Here is a 24,880-nt window from a genome sequence, read left to right as displayed (position 1 = left end):
GCTTACATAGACCATAGAAGTCTTACAAGAGATTAATTAAAGTACAACAGCTTCGATCCAGAATACAAGGCCAGGGCCAAAAAGAACAGCCATCCAAGTTGCTGTGCATGTCAATTCTTCTTTGTGAATAGCACTTACAGGTAACTTGATTGGCAAGGTAGCTAGCCAATGAGAGTCAGGGCCCTTCCTCCTCCTCGTAATCTCTTCAGGAATGCTCTCTGGTACTTCTCCTCGATAAAAGGAAACCTACAAAAAGAGATCAGCCTTAGACAGGTTTGAGAGAACCACAGCTGGTTGAGATGTTGGTGTTCTCTCATTTGGGAGGTTACTTACTTATGCATTTATTTGTAGAGGTTCTAGCGTGAACTGAATATAAAGCAAATAATCTGATCTAGCATATTATTGTGTGCCTATTATTAGACCAGTCTGTTGAGAATTACTGCTATGGTTTTGATTACTTGGGATTTGCTCTGCTCATTCTTTTGCCTCCCCTCCCCCAAACATTTCTTTTATACTTTCGTCAATGTTGAAATCTTTCTTGTGTTTTCTTGAATCACTTTCAGAAGGGATTTGCCATTGCCTCTTTCCCAGGGCTGAGAGAGGCTGACACCCAAAGTTGCTCAGCTGACATTGTGCCTATAACAACAGAATTCAAGGTCCCCCAGTTTCTAGGCTGGTGCCTTAACTACTACACCAAACTGGCTCTCCTCTTTTGCTCCTACAAACTATGAATTTGTAAGCTCTAGTTTAACTACACACAATAATGAAATTAAATCTGTATTAAGTTAAATACTATGAAATATGACAAGGCTCACACGTCAGCCATGATTTGCTTACTGAGCTGTTGAGATGAGGAATAATCAGCTGTGTTCATGTCAACAATAATTCAAAAACAAATAAACCATGTTATGATCACTGTAGTGTACGGAATTAGTTATGGTTTGCAAAGTAGCTGAAAAGGATTTGCTTAACAAAAAAATTGCATGTACTTAAGTCCTGAGTTTTTATAGCTATTTAATACTAGAGACAGTGGGACTATATAAGGGGGAAATAATAATATGAGAACCAGAAGAAAGCATCCTGGGCAGTAGAAGTTTTGACATAAAGCCTGCACAGTTGGAATAGATACTTTTTTAAAAAATTCTGAGATAAGGTGGCTTTGAGTTAAACTGTGAACGTCACCCATCCATGAAGCACATTCTACAAAAATATTTGGAAGATAATATTTATTACAATCAAAATTATATGTTCATCTTTTGAATTATGGAATCAGAGAATATAAATAAGTTATGCCACTGGACTCAGACAATGAGGAAAAAGAATTGATATGCTAGTATTAATTAACTGGGGTACAAACTGTTATGGGAAGTTTTAATGTGGACAAGATGAGAAGCATACGTACCTGCCCTTTCACAGGCTTGCTGTTTCTGTCCACTTCAGAGGTAATATAGACTTCCTTCACATTTTTCAAATGAGAAAAAAAATTGAATGAAATTCTTCCATCAATGCAGTCTGGGCGGTCTGAAATAAGTTTGAGAAAATAATTCAATTGGCTTAAATCACAAATAATCTCATTTTTATAAAATAGCCTCCTGCAGCTAGAAGTTCTCCAAATGGGGTAGAACACAACTTCTGAAATTCTCAGCTACCATAGTTTTGGGAAGGCTGTTAGAAAGACTAAATTTTTTTTACAGGTTTTTGTCCCACAAGGAACAGAATTTTGGAACTAAGTCATCTTAACTCCCCCCCCCATCCTCAGTCTCAAAGTAAATTGTAAATTTTGCCACTCATTGGCAAACCGTATGGTTTAGATATAATGTATCCCACATTTATTACTCAAATTGTCACTTGAAAGAATCTGTTAAGGAGGCAAAAACAGCCACTTTCAGTTAAAGGCCTTTTAACATTAATATAATGGGTCCTCCATCCTAGGACTCTATCCTTGAAATTTTCCAGCAACGGGGAATGCGTAAATAACATTGATCTGCAATAGTTTAAATCAACTGAAACTTTTCCTGGGAAATTCAGAAAAGGAATTTCATCCTTATCCATAAATTAGAAATTAGGAAATAGTCCCAGGGTGGGAAGGGGGGGGGTGCAGAGAAGGGATTTATATAGTCAGAGTCAGGAGAACTCCTATTTGTTGTTTTTCAGATAGAGGCCTCACTACAATACCATATAATCTGGGATTAAGATAATCCAGGTTTTGCCTGTGCAACTGGTTTTGTCTTTTGTTAGTTCTTTTAAGATGAGCTGTGGTTAAGGTGCAGTGCAGTGGTTAAGGTGCAATATTGCAGGCTAACTTTGCCCGCAGCCAGGAGTTCAATCCTTATTGGCTCCACTTAAGGAGTTCTGTAAAGCCCTATGGAGTGCTATATAAGTGCTATTGCTATTGTTATGAGCTGATTTGGAATTGGAGTACTAAACCTGAATTATGGAGGCATACATATGTAAATACGGGCAAGCTGTTTGACATTTCACCTGCATCAATGCTGATGCCTTGTTCAAAGGCTGCAAAGAACTGTTCCCCTTCAAACATCTCCACAATATCGGATGGCTCAGGGCCTCGATATCGGTCATAGAGCTTTTTCAAAACAGGATCCACCTAAAAGACCATCAAAAAGGAATAAAGATACTGGAACATTATTTTTAAAATCCTCATTTCTTTATCCTTGTACCACTGCAATGGGAAGATTCAGGTTTCCAAGGAACAGAGTTCCTGGAGGCTTGCTAAAATGCAATACATTTGATATGAGCTGCCTATGCATACTTAATTATAAAGTCTCATATAACTAGTAACAATTCCACACAAACCTGGGGAAAAAATATGCTGGTGTTTTAAGGAGTCAGGGCAATGGAAGCTGGTCTGATAAACAGCAGAAAAGTATACACTTGTAGAAAGTTGAAGCAATGTACCTAATACTCATCCAAGTGTTGCAGCATCCAATAATAATCTAATGAACTTTTTCATCAAGTAATTTTCCTCCCTTCCCTCCATGTTTGCTGATCTCACCTCTCCTAAAACGTATTGAAACCTGCAAATCCTTCCCTAGAACTGAAGCATTTTGGTGTTGTGATCTTCCATTTGAACTCCAAAAAATCTGCTTATGTGATTATGTACATCATGTAATTGCAAATGAATTTTGTTTTGTTCGGTTCTACATATTACTTTTATAAGTCTGGCCCCAGACAGACACTTAAAGGCTAAGTTCAACTTTAAATGAAGGAAACATTATTCGGAGATAGCTATATTCCTCACTCCTACTTATTCCAACTTATTCCTCGCTATATTACTATTTCTAAAATTCTGGATACTAGGAACAACTTTGTGCTTGCAGAATACAAGCTTCATTTCCTATGATATGGGCAAATGTATGCATCTGTATAAGCAGGGATGTGCAGGGTTGTACTCATACACACATAGAAACACCCACCTTGTGCTTCGGGAGGCATTGGAGCAAGACTTGCTCTGGATCTTTCTTTCTCTGTAGTGCTATGAAATTCACCTGGTACATGCGCAATTTTTTATAGACTTCTTTAGCAAAGCCACCAATGTAGGCTTTTGTGGTGCACCATAACCAATACCTGGAGGGAAAGGGAGATTTGTAAAATGATTTTGATTGGTCCAGGTTTTCCCTGATAAAGTCAACCACTTGAAAATATGAATACATGAGGGCTAAAATAACTGCTTCATTAATGAAAAAAGCACGATATGAATTATTTTATACTAAAAGAACATATTAATTATTATTTTTTACTTTATAAGTAACTCAAGGCGGGGAATATATGTAATACTCCTTCCTCCTCTTTTTCTCCACAACAACTACCCTGCAAGGTGGGTTGGGTAGGGTTAAGAGTAAATGACTGCCCCAAAGTCACCCAGTTGGTTTTTGTACCTAAGGCTGGACTATAACTCAGAGTCTCCTGGTTTCTAGACCAGCATCTTCACCACTATACCAAATTGGCTCTTTGGGTCACCTATTTAAGTTTCATCAGAAGAGCGATTTAAAAAAAAGAATAGTGTGAAATGACATGCAAGAAAAGCGATGCAATTCATATTGGCTACATCCACTAAACACAAGGATGAAAAATCCAACTCTATAAACAAAATGGAGACAAATGAGGCCTTCGCTGTTCAAGAGAGGTTCTATTTCAGCATAAAATTATGCATAAAGTTACTGTAACCAACGGTAATTTGAATCAATGGGAACTATGCATTGGGTTCTGGAATTTATAAGTGTTCTCTACCTCCAAAGAAACTGTCTGTGCAACATACCTGTATTTGTTTATCTTTTTCCTTTTTCCCACTAGTTTCCTTGTGGCAGCTCTCTACTTTCATCTTTAGCCCAGCTGTCATGGTAGGTGACGGAAGGAGTTGTCTCACTTGTGCCATGTGGCTCATACTGGCTTCTCCAGTTTGCACAGTTCTTTTATGATGCCAGTGGATGTGTCCCTTGATCACTCTACTACTGGATACCAGTGTTACCTGCAGAGTGTTCACGCCTCACCACAACTGGAGAAACTTATCTCCACAAAGCTTCCAACCACAGTGCTGGCAACCATAACTGGTGCTGCTTCAGGGAGCAGGAAGTGGACAGTTCTGGAGTCCGTGTTCAGTATTCAATAGCAGGATCAAGAGACTCTGACGATGAGCAGCGGAGAAGTCAGCCTGAGCCACGTGGGTGCATATTGGTTGATTCCCTCCATCATAGCTAAGCAAGTCAGAGAAAGCCAGCTGCTATGAAAAGCCATATGAAGCCTGGCTTCCCAGGCTGACTCAGTAAAATGTGATGCAGGAGGAGGAACAAATATACAGCAGCTACGCTACATTTTTAAAAAAATGTACATTACACATACACCAAATACCATGTGCCATTACATGCATAAAATAACAAAAACAAAGTCTAAATTTCAGATATGGAAAAACCTTTATATTTATGTTGAGGTCTGGTCAGTGCTTAGCAACTGCAGATAATGAGGCCATGCCTAAGGAAGGCCTCCTGTATCTGGACTGCTTGGTGTTCACCATGCCATGACTTTTGAAGCATTCTAAAGAAGCAATCTCGGCAAAATGTGGGAATGGCTTGTTTCCAATCACTTAACAGAATAACAAAATTGGAAGGGATCTTGGAGGACTTCTAGTCAAACCCCCAGCTCGTTTAGGAGACTCTATACCAGCGGTCCCCAACCTTTTGGGCACCAGGGTCCGGTTCCGTGGAGAAAGTTTTTTCCATGGACCGGAGAGCGTGTGATTTTGTGTGCTGCCTGCATCCCATGGATGGGGCTTTGCTTGTTTGTGTGGCCCGGTTGCTGGCATGCCATGGCCCGGTACCGGTCCACGATCCGGGGATTGGGGACCCCTGCTCTATACCATGTCAGACAAATGGCTGTCCAAATTGTTTTGGAAACAACTGTACAAGCAGGGCTTCAGCTCTTATGGTCAAGTAAAATGCTCCAAATGCATATCAGTTTTGTTGCAAATAAGCTGTAAAGGCCAGCTGAGAACATTTGCTGCTTACCATAGAAAGAAAACTGCTGGCCCAAATGATGCCTAGCCACAGAGTCCACAACCACTTAAATGCTACCGAAGTTAAGATTATGATCTCTAGCCCACTAACCAAGAGAAGTGTGTTACTTCGAATAAGGCATAGAGGTGGGTGAACTCCAGTATCACTTGATCAGTGATGTCACTCCAGTTCTGAGCATCCCAGTCACTATGCAACAAATGTACTCTGGAACGGTCCAAGGTTAGACCTGAGGGAAAAAATGAAAAGGTGTCAGCCATAAGCTTAAAGGTTGAACTCTTTTTCAGTTTATAATTGCATCAGAGGGGATGGAGGTTGGCTTATGTCCCTAATGGGATAGATTTGGAAAGGACTATGATAGTCTAACCAAATGTAAACAATGAATGTTCTGCAGGATAGAGCTAAACTGCCCTAAACTTTTGCAATGCCTTAAGAACTTAACCCAATTTCCTCCACAGAAGATAAATGATCTCGAAATCTCGTTTAACTGTATAAAGGCATTGAATTCCTCTTGAAATTCAGGGAACTGCATATTTTAAAGAAATATTTCCATCCCATGAAAACATTTTAAAAACAAAACTGGGAAACTAACCTGTGACACCAGGAGGCAGTGGAAGCTGAATTTTAACAGGCTGAAGAAAGTCCACAGTGGAACTTTGAGAGAGGCAGAGGAGAGGGCTGGCAAGTGTTTCAGTATCACCAGTAATCTCTCTTAGCTCCTTTGTTGATACAGAAAGCACCTGAAAGTAAAAGAAAAAAGAAAAAGAATAGGATAATTGGGCCTATTCAAGAGTGTCTGGGCTTCCATGCATGAAGAATCTCTCAAGGCCTCTTCCCACAACCAAAAGAGACTTACTGGAGAGGAATCTGTCAGAATTTAAGGCAGAAATGTCAAACTTGCGACATCATGTGATGTCGTGCAATGTATCAGGATGATTATGGCATTGCCGCCAATGGGGTGGGCGTGGCTTCCGCATGATGCATCTGGCCCGTGGGCCGGCAGTTTGACACCCCTGATTTAAGGGATGCCCTTGGAAAAAAATAAACAGGAAGCCTCTTGGATTCTGGCCACAGGTTCAGGCCTCAATTTGATCCTTGTGGGGGCTCTTGGGTCAGCCTTCCCAGTTATTAGTTCTCAAATCTACCTCAGAGAAGTAAAAGAAGAGACAGCTCAGCAATTCCTTGATTTTGTTGTAAATCCTGAGTGTGCCTAATCTTCAGACAAGAAAATATCCTCTCAAGCAGAGAAAGGTTGTCTGGGTCAATATTTTTCCCGAATGGGATAAAGTGGTAGCCTTTGGTTTTGAAACTTTTTAAAAAAAATATTTATGGCATTAAAATTAAGCATGGCCAGTACCTTCCATTTCTGACAAGACTATTCAGAAACTGAAACAGTCGTTTAAAAAAACCAACGGCATATACCAAAATTTAAATCTTGCAAAAGACCCAAACTGTTGTTCTACAAAATGTGTGCAAACAGTATGCTTTATTCTGAATGTGATACGCGCAAACAAGCACACATTTTATGTAAGCTAATCTTTTGTCTTAAAGATGAACGTCAAGAGGAAGAAACAATATGTGGCAGGCAACAGAGCTGGATGGAGAAGGTGAATGAGTTAGAGACTCTGAAAAAATGGCATGCCCTGAACAAGCACTGCAGGCACTTATTGTAAACCTGAACTTTATTTCTCTTCTGGCTGTGCAGATCTGAAAACTAGAACCCTTTAAAAAAACCATAAAGATATTAAAAGTTAAAACTATATGCACAGAATTGCAGAGCACGATCAGGCTCTGATTATTTACAGTCTCACCGTCCTCCCTGGCTGAAATTAAACAACATCCCTAATGACATTTTACAAATTAGCAATGTGGGTTAACAAAGAAAAAAAAATTAAGGGCTGGCTATAAAAGTCTCACATGAGATTAAATAAATATTTCAGGAGTTTTTTTTAAACTTTATAGCTTTAAATTCACATGACCCAAATTGTGTGACTTGAACCAGGTGATTTTCGATCTTGTAACACAGACAATTTTTTAAATTTTTTTTTACTGGAAGTCTGGATTACTCAGAGTCAGTGTTTATCTGTATTTGTTTGGATGGGCTGGGTGGGCGGCTTCTTCCTTACCTGAAGCTTCACTGTCCTCGTCTCCTCGGTCACACCAGGAGGAAAGGTCACTTTAATGTTGGGATCGACAGTTGAAAAAAGCAAGCCCCCTTCTTGAGAGACTTTGCACTCGTTCTCCACAAGGCGTGAGACCACCAAAAACCAGGAGAAGTGAGAGACGCTGCAGCAAGCCGAACGTTTCTGTCCAAGAATGTGGAAGAATGAACAGAACCTTCAGGACATACGGAAGTACTTGAAAGATACGGACACCAATTCACTACCATAGCAGATCATAACTCAAGGCTTATTAGTGAGGTCAGGCTAGCCCCCAGCTGGCTGTTTTAGGACAGCTTTTAAAGAAGACCCTGGGAGGGGACCTAGTGTAACTTGAGTTGTGTCTGATGTAGTTCTCAGTAGCCTAAGTTTCTTTGTTAGTTATGCTATTATTTTGTTTTTGTATTTTATCCTTTTTACTGTAAGAGGAAATGTAAGATGCTCAGTGACATATATGTCCTAGTAGGTAAGTAGAAGGACAAAGGGCTCATGCTTGATTTCCTCAACTTAGTGCTCTTAGGATGAACTGAATTATTTATCAGCTTTATATAATAAAAAATGGGACATCTGTCTCTCAGCGCATGAGGGGATTCACGTTTCTTCAAAGAGTTTCTATCTGAACTAGTCCACAGAAATCAGATATGCTGAATGTTTCTTTAAAAGCTAACCAAAGAGTTTGAAAATTTCTAAACCAGTGTATTTTAACCACAGCAACTTTAAAAAGTGTGGATTTCAACTCCCAGAATGCACAAGACAGATTGCAGACTGGAATGCCACAGCCAATGGAGTCGGGGATCCCTAATTCTTGGAGTTGAAGTCCACACTTCTTAAAAGTTGCTGAGATTGAGAAACTGTTCTAAACTATAAGAGGTCATTCATATCAGACAGAATTTACGTGTCAAGTTCCTGCAGGAACTCAAATGAGGGGCACTCATTCGACACAAGGAAGAAACAACAAGTGAAGAAACAGGAATTAGAACCATCCTCAACTTACCTTGCCTTTGCCTTTCACTTTTGTTCTCAAATCACTCCAGTTCTGCCCATCAAAGGTTCGAATTATGAGCTCACGGTCATTCAGGCTGTGAGGAGAAGCATAAGGCATCCGGATCCGCACCTCCTAGCATGCCAAGATAGAAGAGAGGGTGTCCATAAGTTCACCCCAGAGAGACAGCCTTACTCAAGCTCTGCAATATCTGGAGCAAGAGAAAGACTCACTTCAGGGAGCAGAAAAAGGATACTAGTAAGGCAGTATAGGAAATGGGATGTGCATATATGGAAGCCAGCATACTATGTCATCAAAAGTGCAGTTGTCCATACATAAAAGTTACAGATTCTCACAGATGATGCTTCAAAAGGATTTACACCTCACCCTAATGGAAAAGGAATGAATCTCCTTTTCCACGCATAATTTGTTGATCTAGTTCAGACATGTCAAACACAAGGCCTGGGGGCCGGATCCGGCCCGTGAAGTGGTTTCATGTGGCCCACGAAGCCATCCTGGAAACAGTGAGGGAATGGCCCCCACTGCCTTGGCCCTGGCCCAGAGACCCTCCTTCTGCCAGAGACCCTCAGATCTGTCCCACTCCTGCCCAGGCCCCCATAGGCACCCTTGATGTGAAGGATGTAGAGCTGGCTACGCCCACCCAGTAGGCCATACGCACTCTAGCCATGCCCACCCAATAGGCCATGCCTACCCTGGCCATACCCACCCGGCCCCTTGAGGGCAACCACAATGCTGATGCGGCCCTCAGTGAAATTGAGTTTGACACCCCTGATCTAGTTGATGCTGCAAACAGCAGCATCCACAATCTCTCAAAATGATAGCATGTGTACAATGATATCATCACATAAAGGCTGTCATTATATATTTGCATTCTGGTTATGGCACACATGATATTGGCACAGGCAGGTCATCATTTGGCCCTCTTCTCCCTCACATAGATGGCCACACAACAAAGTCAGGCAGCACCATCTGCTCAGTGTATATCATAGCCTGGTATGGAATGGACTCTGAGCCAACTCCCTGAGCCAGCTGGGAGTTGAAGTCCATGAGTCATAAAAGAGCCAAGGTTGCCTACCCCTGGTTTAGGGAGTTAGCAAAGAAACAGGGATTTTTAACAGGGATATTTCATTCTAGACAATTAGCTACATGTTCTAGTGATAGGATAGCATTTTGTAACTTATAGTAATTTCTGGAACTCCCAGTAATTTTATAATATTTTATTTGCAGGCATCCATGTGCTTAATCATTCCATATACACCCAAAAGAAAGATGGCCATATACAGGGTTAAAATAAATACATTTTTGGTGGATTTTCTAAAATGGGAGAAGCCTAGTTTCAACTCTGTCCTAACCAATTCTCTCTGAATTAGGAAATAATTTCTTCTATTACTACAATTAGCCTTTGCATAACTGATGGAGAATTCCTGGGACATTGAACAAAGTCAGACAGCCAGCATTTATTCAACATTTTCCCCTTAATTTCCCAAATTCCAGGTCTCTAATCTGGATTAGTGTCTGAGTGGTGGGAAGGGGGAGAGGGAAAAGCCATATTATTGTAAACTCAAAATTCAGCCTAAACCTTTTAGTAAGAGCTCATCAGGTGAGCCAGCTCATTAGCTTATTTAACATGTAACTAATTCACCACCATCCAGTGCAATAACCCAATGGAAATAAAGGATGTACAGATGCTCAGAACCCTGTCTGTTTTTCTGTCCACGAAAAAGCTATCCAAAGAAAGATTGAGCTTGAAAATGACTAAAGCCATCCAGGGGTCATGGAGAAGAAAAATCATTTTAGAAGAGGAAGATGGGCAATAGCTCAAAATGCGGTGAAGTATAGGTATGCAACCTGTTTTCCGCTTCCTAGTGCACACATACAGACTCAATCGGAGGGAATAGCAGAATCACACTCAGAGAAGGCAAACATATTACTTCCTCACACAGAAGAAAATAACAATTGTAAAGAGTTCCAGAAGCCATGCTCTGCATATATTTTTTTCTTTTTGTCCATGTTAGTGTGCAAATTGTAAATCTGCAGACTAACATGAACAAGAGAATTTATAAAGTTCCAGCTTAATATCTTTTAAACCTTCATCTGTGCTTACCTGCTGGAAATGAATCCCATGGGGCTGCAGTTCCAGGACTCCACTTAGTAGGATGTCGTGGTGCTTCAGCTTCACCCAAAGAGGGTCAGGGAAGCGTTTCTGGAAGTGAATAGTTACTAGAGTAGTTGTAGCACCCCGTGGGAAATGGAGTTGAATGCCACAAGCCAAGAAAATGTGGCAGCCTTCAGGAGTCACGGTAAAGCTTTGAAAATGCAAAAAGGAAACAAAATGTCTTTATAACCTCCATTCTTGCCGAGATGGAAGAGTTGAAATAAAAAATGATTATGGATGGATTACAACTTCCATAAACCACAACAATGCTTCATATTTGGTTGTGGATCATAGGATGCTGGAGCCCAACCTCTTTGTCTTTGCTTCATCTGGAATTTAGGGGGTTTTTTTTAAGGCTAAACAGGGGTGGACCACTGCGTTGCCAGTTCCTGCAATCATGATCAAAGAAGGTACCAAGATTGCAAAAACTGAGCTGGAATTTTAGTTATAATTTCTTTTTCCCTAAATCTTCAGGAAATATGCATAGCTTTCTGAACAAGCAACAATAACAATGAAGAACAATATACACCCACACACAATCTCTATCCTCCATTTTTAAGCTGAGATAGCAAAATAAGATGACACTCTTTGACACTCTCCTCAGATGTTCCCACTCTTCCTTCCCACATGAATGCAAATTTTAAGCATGAGGAGATTCTGCCACGCAGCTAATATCATGGCAATTGCCCAGGGATGCCACTTTGTAAGCTATGCCTAGTCTCACTGCACAAGCTCAACCATTAGTAGTTGTTATAAAATTATTTAGTCTTCAAAAACAAAATTTGAATGAGCCGAGATTTTAAATACTGAGAAAATCATATTTGAATGAATGAGATTGGTTAAGGAAAAACTTTGGGTACAATATGGATGCTATCAGGGGTATCTTTGGGAGGAAGTTATATCACAAAACACGCAAATGTCAAAGCTTAAATGACAAGGCTGCAATTTGCATTATTTGTTATGTTATTATGGCTTATATTGGATGCTTACGTAGGCTAAATCAGTGGGGAGTTAGGAGGACACCTGACCAAGATATCAGCTAAACACCACATGAAATACCTGTCTTCATCAACTTTAAGATACACTCTCTGCAATTCTTCTGAACTACAGTCATCTGCAAGAAAACAAAATATTTCCTTTAGTCCAGGGGTCTTCAAACTTGGTCCTTTTATGACTTGCGGACTTCAACTCCCAGAATTCCTCAGTCAGGCAAGCTGGCTGAGAAATTCTGAGAGTTGAAGATCCCTGCTTTAGTCTGTGGTTGAGAAGCAGAGTATAATCTAGGAAGATCTGTCCATGCCCTAATCTCTCTTTATTGCTGTGGAAGAACAGAAGGAGAGAGTTTCATGTGAGCCACTTTGAGCTCCCAGAAGAAAGGAAGAACAGAAATGAATAAAGAAATGACAAATAATAAGTATGTTATAACTCCATGGTGGTGAACCTATGGCACGCGTGCCACAGGCGGCACGCAGAGCCATCACTGTGAGTACGCGTGCCATTGCCACAGACAGAGGGATGCAGGGCCGGGCTCATCCCCTACCCCTCTCCACGCATGCCGAGTCCGGGAACAGCTGCGAGAGCTGGGTGGGGTGAGAGAACCACCGCGGCCATGCCCACCCAGTCGGCCACGCCCACCCGCCACCCGGCGATAGATAAATGGGTTTTGGGTTGCAGTTTGGGCACTCGGTCTCTAAAAGGTTTGCCACCACTGTTATAACTGATGCCTGTGATGCAACTTTTTTTTATAAGCTTAGCTGCATCTGAGACGTGAAAGGGAGTCACATGAAAAAGGACCTTTTCTATAGTAGTTATCCAACTGAACATATCCTCCTCAACTAACCTATTATAAAACTCTTCTGCTCTTCTGACATATTATAAATGACTTGCTATTATTTCCTAGATATTTCAAAATCCTTTAATCTTTTAATTTGAAAAATTTAAAGTGTTTCATGCATTGTAGCTTCAGCAGTTATTTAGCCCTGTTAACTTTTTTTTCTATTGCCTTTCAGCCTTAGGGTGTTTAATTTTTAGCTTGCTTTGGAATTGTTTTCTGTTTGTTAAAATTGTCTTCCACTTTCTTGTTTTTTTAAAAAAAAATTCTGTTTAGAGGAATTATGGATTATAGTTAGTTTTGTTTAAGTGCTGTATATCTTCCAAACAGTTATTTTGACCAGGCAGCTGAAAAAAAAATATGGAACAAGTAACTAATCCCAACAAGAAATTCAGGTGATTTTTCCAATTATGCCTTCCTATTGTATATTTTGTATGACAAATGACCATGTCCTCAGTTTGGGGATTGCATTTAATAACAACAACATTTTGTGACAGCCAAAATAGTTGATCAGATGCTCTCTCCCCAGGATGAGATGAAAGTGCCCGAGAGCAGCTGTTCAGAAGGCAAATCAAGCAGAAAAAAGCAATTACCTGTCTGCAGAGGCACCTCCAGTTCTCCTAGAGGATTGCCTCGGAGATGCACAAAAGGAAAATTCTGGATCTCTGGAGGGATGCTTCGAAGCCTATTATTCTGCAGATCAAGTCTGGACAAGTGGGGTAGGCAGGCAAGGGAGGCAGGAACACTTGTCAAAAGATTGCTGTGAAGATGCAGCTGCTTCAGAGACTGTAAATTGGCTGCAGGTCACAACGCAGATTAAAAATGGAAAGAAAACCTAGCCGTGGTAAAACCGAATAAATACATACATATACCAACCTACCTCTCTTAAACTCTACAAATCCCTCTAGTAAACACCAGGAGTCTTATGCCAACCCATCCCAATCTAGTTGTTAAAGATACAAAACAATCAACCAACCAACCACTGCGTTCTTGATTTCTTAGCCTTACATTCATACTGCCGCATCAGCTATAAAGAACTATGAAGGGTCCTTGGTGTTCTCCGAACTTGTTTTCTTGCAGATGTTTCCTTACCCAAACTAGGTAACATCACCAGCAATGATGTTACAAGAAAACAAAACTCGGAGAGCACCAAGGACCCCTCAATTCAACCATCATAAGCTGACTTTGTAATAATGCCGCTTGGGGGGCGAAAGCCCTAATAAGCAGGCATATACATAGAATGAAGGCTATTGCTAAGCACATTGGTTTGTGCTTAAATTGTAAGCCGCCCTGAGTCTTCGGAGAAGGGCGGGATGTAAATGGGATTAAAATAAAATAAAAAATAAATAAAGAACTATGCATGTAGACTAAAATGGATATGTACCCACATGAGGACATCTAATTAATAAATGTACCAAGCAAATCAGGCTTAGTCTATTATATATTCAGGGTTATAGATGATTGCAAAAAGGCCATAGATGGATTATAATTATAATTTTAATCCCAGCTTGCTACCCACAGGGTAAAGCTTCTCAGCCTCCCCAGTCAGTGTTTTTTCCTAACCTGGGAAATCCATATCCTTTTTTTAAAAAAATTTGTAAACAGCTTACCAAGAGAACTGGGTATTCTTGTTAATTCATTTCCAGAGAGATCAAGTTCAGTGCAGCTGTGCAAGTTCCCAATCTCTTCAGGGAGTGATTCCAGTGCATTTTCGGAGAGGTTCAGTGCCTGCAATGCTGCCAGCCCCCCAACGCTCTGCGGCAGACCTTTGAGCTGGTTCTTCATAGCAGAGAAAAAAGTCAGCTTGGCAAGTTGGCCAAAGTCCTCAGGCAGCCTCTGCAAGTTGTTGTGGTTGACTGAGAGTAAACGGAGGCTGGTCAGCTTCGTAATAGAGGGAGGCAAAATGGTGAAGCTGTTGAAGCTGAGATCTAGATGAGCAAGGCATTGTAGCTGCCCAAACTCTTGTGGCAAAGATGCTAGCAATCCTCTCTGACATGCACCAATGTCATCTCTAGAGTGTCCACCTGAAAAAGTCCAAAAAAAAAAAAAGAAGAGGAGGAGGAGGTTTGCACCACAGCAACTTCATATAGACGTGGTATTTACTTGAAATAATTTGCAAATACAGAAACTTTAAGGAATGCCCAGGAAGTTAAAGAACTCTGATGCATGCAACAATATGATACAACTGTAGTGTGTGAATATTTGGCAAAGTTCTCCCGCTTCTTTCAGGGTACGTTGGTAATAAAAAGGCCAAGACAGAGATGGTTAAATTCTCCTTGAAAACCAGAAAGGGCACATAGAACCATTGTTTGGGCCTCTTGGGCCATCTCCAATAGCTCTCTAATGATACAGATTACTAAACTGGGAAGCTGCAATTGAGAAGAGGGAGCTATCTGGTTTATAGTCAGCATTAATTCACCATTATTAATAACTGTATTAATAACAATGATATTTTAAGGGGTTGTTTTTTAGCTATTCATTTACACAGTAGGCAAAAATATTAGGCTCACATTCATATATGGGGTTCTACATTTGCGTATTTAATTTGTACATAATCTGTGCAGAAATAAGTGGAGTTCACTGAATATACATTCAGACTTAAGATCTAATGATCGCCACGGCTGTACTTTAGGGAAAATAGGATAAAGATTCCAGACTTAATTAAATATTGAAATCTCCTCTGCACAAATGACAGGGGGAGGGGAATTAAATAAGATACGCTGTGCTTAAAGAACAGCATCAAACATTATCTATTGTGCTTTTACAAACATATATACCCCTCCAAATGCTGAGCAACATTGCAGAAAATATTGCTAGTTTTATTCAACGAAAATTGTAAAAGAGATGAAAGATGAGAAAAAATATGTCTTCCACAATAGTTTAGAAATTTTACACAACTATTAAAATGAGTTGACTATGTTGCATGATTATGAAATCAAGATTCATATAAACCTTGGGAGGACAGAAGCCAGAGGAATCAGCTCTACGGATTTCGTATTTTTGCATGCTCTCAGTTGTGAAAACATCTGGATTTGACAGGAATGCTATCACAAATTGCAACCTTCTAACACAAAACCCTCCATCATTGCAGTGGTAATCAATGCCAGCCAAAAAAAATCTAGCAGGAAATTTTGTGTGTGTGTGTGGGGGGGGCTGTTTCCCATTGAAGAACACTAAGGCTAGAAGCTTTCACATCATTATCTGCAAGCTAAGCCACTTTTACGGAACGTGAACAACATCTAAACAAATGCACATGCCTCTTGCCACATAACTTTGTGAAGGAACTGGTCCAAGACCATTCCTAGAAGCTACACGAGAAGAGAATGAACCAAACCATCAGGGCAGAAGAAGAAACTGTGAAAGAGCACGTTAGAAGCCGCTGAACAAAAGCGGCCAGATAAACACGCAGTTAGTTACCTTTGAGCACAAGAGATTTCAAGCCCCGCAAAGCAGGAAGGCTGCTCAGGGTGGAAGCGATAAGGTCCTCATTGCAGTTCAGCCTCAAGAACTCCACCTGTTCAACTTCTTCTCTCCTGCTCTCCAGCAGCTTGAGGAACAAGCAACAGCTCTCAGGATAGACGTCTAGGTTCAGTCGGTTGCCAGCCAAATAGGAAATAGAAAATGCCCCAGCCTCCAAAGTGCCTTCCCCTGGAGGAGCTCTGGGCTCTGGCAGTCCTGCCATCTTCTGGTCTTACATCACCACGGGCTGTGCATGTTCTGACTTGCCAGTGGTACTACAAATCATTAAAAGATGGAAGAATGGGGCAGCCTCTGGGGAGAAGAGACGGGAAGAACATGAAAACAGTTTAGGAAATTATAGAACTGCACAATTAGTCTGGTGAAGAAAGCTACAGAGATCGCACCTGAGCAAGATGTCACTGAAGAGTCCTGTCCTTCCAGGCATCCTTTTATTCAAGCAAACATTTGTCAGGGATAATTGCTTTTACACTAAAATAAGGAATTTCTTGTGGGCAGGAAATTATTGGATATTTCAAGCTTCCAATGTTTTAAGTAAAGTCTTCCTAATGTAGTGAAATCTTCTACAGTCAAATCTTGTAAAAATAATCTTCTTGAACAGATGATGAACTGATAGGGCAATTAGCTATTAAGAAATATTTTTTAAAAGGTTAGGTCAGGGCTTTTCAACCTTTTCATCCATTGTACCACTTTTAGGATATGGCAACATCCGAGTACCACCAGTCGCCTAGCAAGGTGTCAAAAACTTGATGACCAAAAAAAAAAAAAAGGAAAAAAGTGATGAAGTACAGGTAGTCCTCGACTTACAACAGTTCGCCTAGTGACTGTTCAAAGTTACAATGGCATTGAAAAAAGTGTCCCCCAAGCCACAGCCGAGCAAGACACCTGCCTGCCCACCCGGTGGCGCTCTTCCTCCTGTCCGAGGTTTTCATTGTTGTGAGCATTTCTGTTGAGGATTGGCAGTGGGAGTGGGGTGGGGTGGAGTTTGGTTTTTATTCCTCCCCCCCCCCCCGTCTGCTGGGTGGTTGCAGCAGGTTTTGGTCACTTCACATGTCCCTGGGACACTGTGACCATCATAAATATGAATCAATTGCCAAGCATCTGAATGTAAATCACAAGACCCTGGAGATGCTGCAACATTCCAGCTGATCGGCGCTTCTTCTGGGCTCAGCGGAAGCACTAGGATCAGCACTGAGCTCCAGCTGGAGCCTGGTGCTGATCCTGGCGCTTTCACTGAGCCCTGACAGCCCCGAAGAAGCGCTGATCCTGGCGCTTCCTCTGATTCCTGACAGCCCTGCAGCTCCAGCCATCTCTCGCTCAGGCTTGTGTGGTGCTGCCACCATTTCAGCTCATTCCCCTCCCCCGCTACTTTTCTAGGATGGTTGCGTACCACCTGCCAGGTGCCAATGTACCACAGGTGGTACCCGTACCACTGGTTGAAAAGCCCTGGGTTAGGTGCAGTTTTTCTCTTATTAGCATGATTTCTATCCCAACTATGAAGCATATGGCAGCCGTGCTGTCTTTTATCATATTTTAGAGCATAGATCTCCAACCTTGCTCGGTTGGTGGACTGGAGGCAAATGGAGGGGGAAGCATTTTCGTGCACGCGCGCACACACAAACAGTGCTGTGAGCATGACACTTGCTAGCACCGCCCTGTTTTCACCATGTGGTGTCCTGTTTTTGCCACGCAATACCCCATTTGCATAGCCAAGATGAATCCAGCAATTAATACAATTACATTATATTGCACATTGTATTGCATACTATAGAGGCCATTTGGTCTAGTGGTTAAAGCAGTAGGCTAGAAACCAGGAGACTATAGGTTCCATACTGTCCTAGCCAGTTAGGTGACTTTGGGCCACTCTGTCTCAGGCCATGATGTCAGGCTCAGGCAATAAGCCGGAGGGCTAATTCCTGTTGTAACCAATAGATCAATGCTAGTTTGATCCTAAAAAGATGGAATCTGAACTTGTGTGAAAATGCTAGGAATGGAAAAAAAATGGCATATACAGGTAGCCCTTGACTTATGATTACAACTGGGACCAGCATTTCCATTGCTAAGCAAAGCGATTGTAAAATTAATTGTGATCTATTTTATCTTTTTTGCCACAATTGTTAAGTAAATCATTATAGTTAAGCAAATAATGTGGTTATTAAGTGAATCCAACTTCCCCATTGACTGCTTGTTGGAAGCTGGCTGGAAAGGTTGGAAGGGATGATTTTGGATACTGCAACTGTTATATGTACATGCTGGTTGCCAAGCACTGGGAACTTTAATCATGTGACCATGAGGATGCTGCCATGTTGGAAGTATTTGAACTGATCCCGAGTCACTTTTTTCAGTGCCATTGTAACTCTGAACTGTTGCTAACTAAATGATTGTAAGTCAAGGACTACCTGTAATGCAACGTATATTTACTGAACAAGTCTTTGTTTCTTGTGATGTAGCTCAAGTTTGCACATCACTAAAGGCCCAATTCCTTTTGTATAGGATTTATTATTTCCTTTGCCAAGCATTAGTTTCTTCTTTCATTAAACAGTAAGCCCCAAAGTCTCATTTATTAATGAACTTCAAATTAGCATGTCTAGTTTAAAAGAGCCAGTTTAGTGTACCAGCATAGACCCCATGAGATTGTGAGTTCTAGTCCTCTTTTAGCCACAAAGCCAACTGGGTAATCTTGGCCCAGTCACTCTCTCTCTCAGCTCTAAGAACCAGGCAATGGGTAAGCCATTTTTGAAAACTCTTGCCAAGAAAGCTCCAGGGACTTGTCCAGGCAGTTGCCAGGAGTCAAAACTTCACTGGAGGAACAACAACAAAACAACAAAATCCAAGACCCCTTTTACAAGTTCTTGCTTATTCATTTATAAGCTTTGCTTACCTAAATATACTTCCTGCTTTTTATTTTGGCATCCTTTCTCAGCCTGGTGCCCTCAGTCTCAAAGGGAATACCAAGAACAGGCCAGCATCAGGAAGTTGGGAGTTCAGGGAAGCATAATGCATCTACGATCAGAGAGCCAAAACTGAAAGAGTCTAAGTAAGACAAGGCAGCTCTCCCTTGGTGAGATCCTCCGAAGAGATTAATTAATAGAAGGGGTGAAAGGCAACACTGTGGGCAGAGGAAGCAAAGATCGGGAGACAGCATGGTTACTTTTTCCATGTCTTTAGAAGGGTTCCGGCCCTCGGATTCAATCATTTAGTGTAATCTCTGAAATACGTTTTAATTCTTGTAAAATGCAGCTTTGGGGGGAAAAATCATAACTGCCAAGAGCTGCTAGTGTGAGCATTTTCAGGCGTTTGTTCTAGAATGGGCTCCGGTTTTGAGAAGAAAATTGCTGGCAGGTATGGTGCCTTGCAATAGATTCATATTTATGCTTTTGGTTTGTTTTATTAACTTATTTTGTCATAACGTTCTGATGAGGCGGGGGGAAAAAAAAGCAACCAAGCAGCTTTGGAGGAAGTTTGCAGGAAGGAAAAAAAAATTGCCCGGAAAAAGAAGTATGGTGAAGGGCGTCCTCTAAGGTCCAATCCCATAATAGAGAAGAGACTTTAACAGAAATTTTCATTCGGGTTAGCAGTCCCTCCGATTGAACAATCCCATTCCTCAATTCCTATTGGCAAAAAAAAAAGTCTTACCCAGCAAGGTCATTTTGTTGCTTTTTTGAGGTTATTTCGTTACTTTGATCCTTCCCACTGTTGCTAAAAAGAAGTCACGCTACTTTTGTGGAGGAAAACACGCGCGCTCAGAGTGCGGAACTGCTGCGGTTGAGCGTCTGACGTTGCACATAGCTGAGGACAGAAGCCTCATTTTTTTCCAAGAATCGGGACTTTTTTTTGTTAAAGGAAGAGCTGCTCCCGTTCCTTCCGTGCATTCACAAGTCTTCTCACCCAGGCAAACTAAGGGTTACTGCGTTTTAACGCAAAGAAGAAGCAGCTTGCATGCCAAGGATCTGGTTAAGTGAACTCTACAATCATCTGCTCTTTGCCAACAAACCTTCGCTGGTGTGAGAATAGGGTAGCTTTGCTTTTCCAGGCTCAGCAATGACGGGTTAATTATATTGCAATTTGTGTGTCAGAGAGGATTTCAGATGTATTGTTATTAAACTAAGTCCTAAGGATTCTGGAAACTTTAAAGAATAAAAAACATCAAACATAAAAAAGAAACTCACTACAATCACACGCTCTTTAATATGATACAAATAGTCTGAACTTTTTTGACTAAAACTATTTTCTCACAACCAGGAACTCTGGTCGCTGTTGTAAACAAGTCATAAAGGGATGTGGATTTTCTTTGTTCAATTTTACCCTATATTCAAAAGTAAAAACTGAACTTCTTGAGTTTACTTCCAAATACTTTCCTTCTGTGAAAAAAAAATGCTTCTTTTACACTTTTCTGGAATTTTGCATATTTTTGCACTGAACATTGCTATAATTTCTGAATGCCTGTGGTTGACTGCTCTAATATAGGCAAAGTTCAAAAAATCTTTAAGCTTCCTTCTGTGTCGAGACAAAAAGTGGTCTATTACAGTTATCCCAAAGGTGCTTTTTCACAAGGCAAGTGGACTTTCTTGTTTTTCTTTGAAGATGTTTCGCTTCTCATCCAAGAAGCTTCCTCAGCTCTAACTGGATGGTGGGGGATGGAAGGATTAACACTCCTTGCAGACAGCTGGTCATTTGCATTCTTTTAGAGAGTTGTTGAGGTCACTTGGAGGTTTATTTGTCCTCGGTCACCTGAGTAGTGTAAATGGGTGTGGAGCCTTTTTGGAACTGCTGAAAGGACTGTTGTCGACTGGAGATAGATGATGTCATATCCCTTTCCTTATGTTGAAAGAAGACCGTTCAATTTTGACATAGATGGCCTCTTTGACCCCTCTTTCAAACCAGCGGTCCTCTCTGTCCAAAAAGTGGCCTTTGTCTTTTAAATGCAGAAGGACTACTGAATCTTGTCCTGATGGGTTTGTTCTCCTATGTTCTCCTACGTTCTGCAAGGAATATAAATCCTTCCGTTCCCCACCATACAGCCAGAGCTGAAGAAGCTTCTTGGATGAGAAGTGAAATGTCTTCAAAGAAAAACAAGAAAGTCCAGTTGCCTTGTGAAAAAACACCTTTGGGATAACTAATGACCTGGATGACTGAGAATCTCCAAAGACATTCAGAAGGGTCAGGAAGGCCTTCTGCCACTTTTCCTACATGTTGTTAGCTGCGAAGTCGTGTCCAACCCATCGCAACCCCATGGACAACATTCCTCCAGGCCTTCCTGTCCTCTACCATCTTCTGGAGTCCATTTAAGCTCAAGTCCATTTAAGCTCATACACAGCAGCTGATAATTTTTAAAACAGGCTGCCTGTGATTCAGGATATATTGTAGTCTATTAATAATGGAAGCTAAGCAATTATCAAGTTAATAGGTTTAGGCAGTGCTTTTCCGGAACTCTCATCTTGGCGGGCGCAGGAGGCGGGGGAGTGGGGGGGGGGCGGTGCTGCTGCAGTCACAGGTGCGAAGGGTGTTGGCGGCGGGCTCCCCTCCCTGGGGCTGGAGCCGGCACGGCTGGTGCTGTGGGAGCAGCAGAGCCCACTCTATATGGCGGGGCTGCGCAATGCGGGCAGCGGAGGCAGTACGGGCCAGGCAATGTTTTAATCTGATGATTTTAAAAATATATTTTTTCTATTGTAAGTTTCCCCAAACCTCGCCATGTGGATTGCATACAAATATTATATAATTGGTAAATAAAGGTAGAACATATGTTAAATATACATCAAATGATAATATGCTTCCCTACAAAGTCAATTCTTGCTCAATGACAGACCAAGGAGTTAACTCGGAAAGGCAAGAGGAAAATCTAGAAGAGGTCTATGCAGCTCTTCAACATCTTCATCAACGATTTCGATGAGGGGATAGATGGGGAACTCATCAAATTTGTAGACAACACCAAGCTGGCAGGAATAGCTAACACTCCAGAAGATAGGCTTAAGATACAGGAGGATCTGGACAGACTCGAACACTGGGCACTATCTAACAAAATGAAATTCAATTGTGAAAAAAGTAAGGTTCTACATTTAGGCAAGAAAAAACAAATGTACAGGTATAGTATAGGTGGTACCTTGCTCAATAGCAGTAACTGTAAGAGGGATCTCGGAGTCCTAGTGGACAATCACTTAAATATGAGCCAGCAGTGTGCTGCAGCTGCCAAAAAAGCCAACACAGTGCTAGGCTGCATTAACAGAGGGATAGAATCAAGATCACGTGAAGTACTAATACCACTTTACAATGCCTTGGTAAGGCCACACCTGGAATATTGCATCCAGTTTTGGTCACCACGATGTAAAAAAGATGTCGAGACTCTAGAAAGAGTACAGAGAAGAGCAACAAAGATGATTGGGGGACATATAGGGAACGGTTGCTGGAATTGGGTATGTGTAGTTTAAGGAAGAGAAGGGTGAGGGGTGACATGATAGCAGTGTTCCAATATCTCAGGGGCTGCCACAAAGAAGAGGGAGTCAAGCTATTCTCCAAAGCACCTGAAAGCAGGACAAGAAGCAACGGATGGAAACTAGTCAAGGAGAGAAGCAACCTAGAACTAAGGAGAAATTTCCTGACAGTTAGAACAATTAACCAGTGGAACAACCGGCCTCCAGAAGTGGTGAATGCTCCAACACTGGAAGTTTTTAAGAAGAGACTGGCCAGCCATTTGTCTGAAATGGTATAGGGTTTCCTGCCTGAGCAGGGGGTTGGACTAGATGACCTCCAAGGTCCCTTCCAAATTATTATTATTATTATTATTATTATTATTATTATTATTATTATTATTATTATTATTTTATTATTATATATTATTATTATTATTATTATTATTATTATTATTATTATTATTATTATTATTATTATTATTATTATTATTATTATTATTATTATTATTATTAATCTTGTAGAAAGGAAAGGCCCACACTGATAAATTAAAAATCTTTGTGGTCTGCAAAGGAATGCTGGTGGGCTAATCAATGATTTGGTGACTAGAGGAGCATCTACAGTGTTGGAGCTTGTGGTCATGGTAAGCCATGGAGGCACTAGGCAACATGATTTTCAGGGCAGTGGTGGTGATTTTATTACTTTAAAAAAAGAAGTGTGTGCTCTGTCAAAGGGTGCTTGGTAGGCTGCATGTACAGGCCTGGTCTAGAATTTATTTTGGAGCATTCAACTATCTAGAGCAGGCATGTCAAACTCATTTTGTTTGAGGCAACTTTTTATAAAAGAATTGCCATTAATTTGTTTTAATAAAATAATTTAAATCAATTTTCACTTGATTTCAAATTAAATGAATGAGATTTTTTTTAGTAAAATTGCCAAATGCAATAAACAGGCTTCAACTGAACCCGGACAAGACTGAATGGCTGTACGTTCCGGCAAGCCAGGATATTCAGAACGTCCCATTGCTTAACATCGGGGACAAGTTACTACCCCCTGTTGATAGGGCCCGCAACCTGGGTGTCCTCCTAGACTCGCAGCTCTCCCTAGAAGACCACATAGGAGCTGTGACCAAGGGGGCCTTCTCCCGGGTTCGACTAGTTCGCCAACTACGGCCTTATCTGGACCTGGATTCCTTATGTACAGTCACCCATGCCCTTGTGACCTCTCGCCTAGACTATTGTAACGCTCTCTACATGGGGCTGCCCTTGAGATCCACTCGGAAGCTTCAACTGGTGCAAAGTGCAGCGGCACGGACACTCTTGGGAGCCTCCCGATACTCCCATATCACACCTCTCCTCTGTGCGCTGCACTGGCTTCCGGTTGCCTTCCGTGCGAAGTTCAAGGTGCTAACAATGACATACAAAGCCCTACATGGCATGGGTCCGGACTACCTACGGGAGCACCTTCTGCCAATGTCAGCACCCCACCGTCCTGTGCGCTCCCACAGAGAGGGCCTCCTCAGGGTGCCACCGCTCAAGGAATGTCGGCTGGTGGCCCCCAGGGGGAGGGCATTCTCAGTGGGTGCGCCAGCCCTCTGGAACAGCTTACCAACCGAAATCCGGATGGCCCCCGACCTCCGTACCTTCCGACGCGACTTAAAAACTTTCCTGTTCCAGCAGTCCGGCCTGGCATGATAGCGTTAATTGGGGTCCCAGTTTGTTTTCACTATTGTTTTTATTATTTTTATTGTTCATCTGTATACCTTCCTTCCTCTGTACACCGCCCCGAGTCCCTCGGGAGAAGGGCGGTTTATAAAAACTAATAAATAAATAAATAAATAAATAAACTGGTTTTAGGTATATGTTACTGGAAGGAAAAATCAATCCCTGTTGCGTTACTGATCCCAGAGAAACATTTGCATGTATGCAGGTATCCTTAGGGTGCCATAGTTATGGATGAGAAATATTGGTTGCAAAGTTGGCATTTCTGGATGTAATACAGATATTTTGGACTTATTTTTCTTTCTTTGCATGTTTGATATTTTTAAAAGGGCATATGCTACTGACTACGCTTATGCACATATGTAACATGATCACTGCTTGTCCAAAATTTTACTATACAGATAATACCCCCAGAAATTATTTTAGCCTTTTTAATAAATGTTGTTATTGATGTTAAGCTCACCAGGGAAAACATCATATATTGTTATGTATATACTAGGTTAATTTTTTAAAGACTGAAGTGCAACATAACTAGATTCTAAATAATCTATTTTTCAAAACACACAACAGTCCAAACAGTAAAAGTAAAGTCCAAATTAAGAAT

At 41.3% G+C, this 24,880-nt stretch overlaps 1 protein-coding gene across 1 annotated transcript in view; it reads right to left on the bottom strand.

Annotated features, from left to right (window-relative positions):
• PIDD1 (p53-induced death domain protein 1) overlaps positions 1 to 24,880 on the bottom strand; it is a 36,385-nt gene that overhangs the window by 10,246 nt on the left and 1,259 nt on the right. Inside the window, exons 2-14 of the mRNA XM_081313170.1 lie at positions 16,091 to 16,444; positions 14,284 to 14,697; positions 13,267 to 13,470; positions 11,902 to 11,956; positions 10,792 to 10,993; positions 8,679 to 8,801; positions 7,652 to 7,831; positions 6,118 to 6,265; positions 5,619 to 5,754; positions 3,435 to 3,585; positions 2,482 to 2,605; positions 1,403 to 1,521; positions 139 to 246 (exon numbers count right to left, since the gene is read on the bottom strand). Coding sequence (XP_081169296.1) covers positions 139 to 246; positions 1,403 to 1,521; positions 2,482 to 2,605; positions 3,435 to 3,585; positions 5,619 to 5,754; positions 6,118 to 6,265; positions 7,652 to 7,831; positions 8,679 to 8,801; positions 10,792 to 10,993; positions 11,902 to 11,956; positions 13,267 to 13,470; positions 14,284 to 14,697; positions 16,091 to 16,355 — 2,229 coding nt within the window. The 5' untranslated portion in view covers positions 16,356 to 16,444. The remainder of the gene's footprint in view (positions 1 to 138; positions 247 to 1,402; positions 1,522 to 2,481; positions 2,606 to 3,434; positions 3,586 to 5,618; positions 5,755 to 6,117; positions 6,266 to 7,651; positions 7,832 to 8,678; positions 8,802 to 10,791; positions 10,994 to 11,901; positions 11,957 to 13,266; positions 13,471 to 14,283; positions 14,698 to 16,090; positions 16,445 to 24,880) is intronic.

Source organism: Vipera berus (genome assembly GCF_964194415.1).
Source record: "Vipera berus genome assembly, chromosome: 1".
Taxonomy (NCBI): domain Eukaryota; kingdom Metazoa; phylum Chordata; class Lepidosauria; order Squamata; family Viperidae; genus Vipera; species Vipera berus.
The sequence above is the reverse complement of the archived record's forward strand: the minus strand, read 5'-3'. Positions and strand labels throughout refer to the sequence as shown.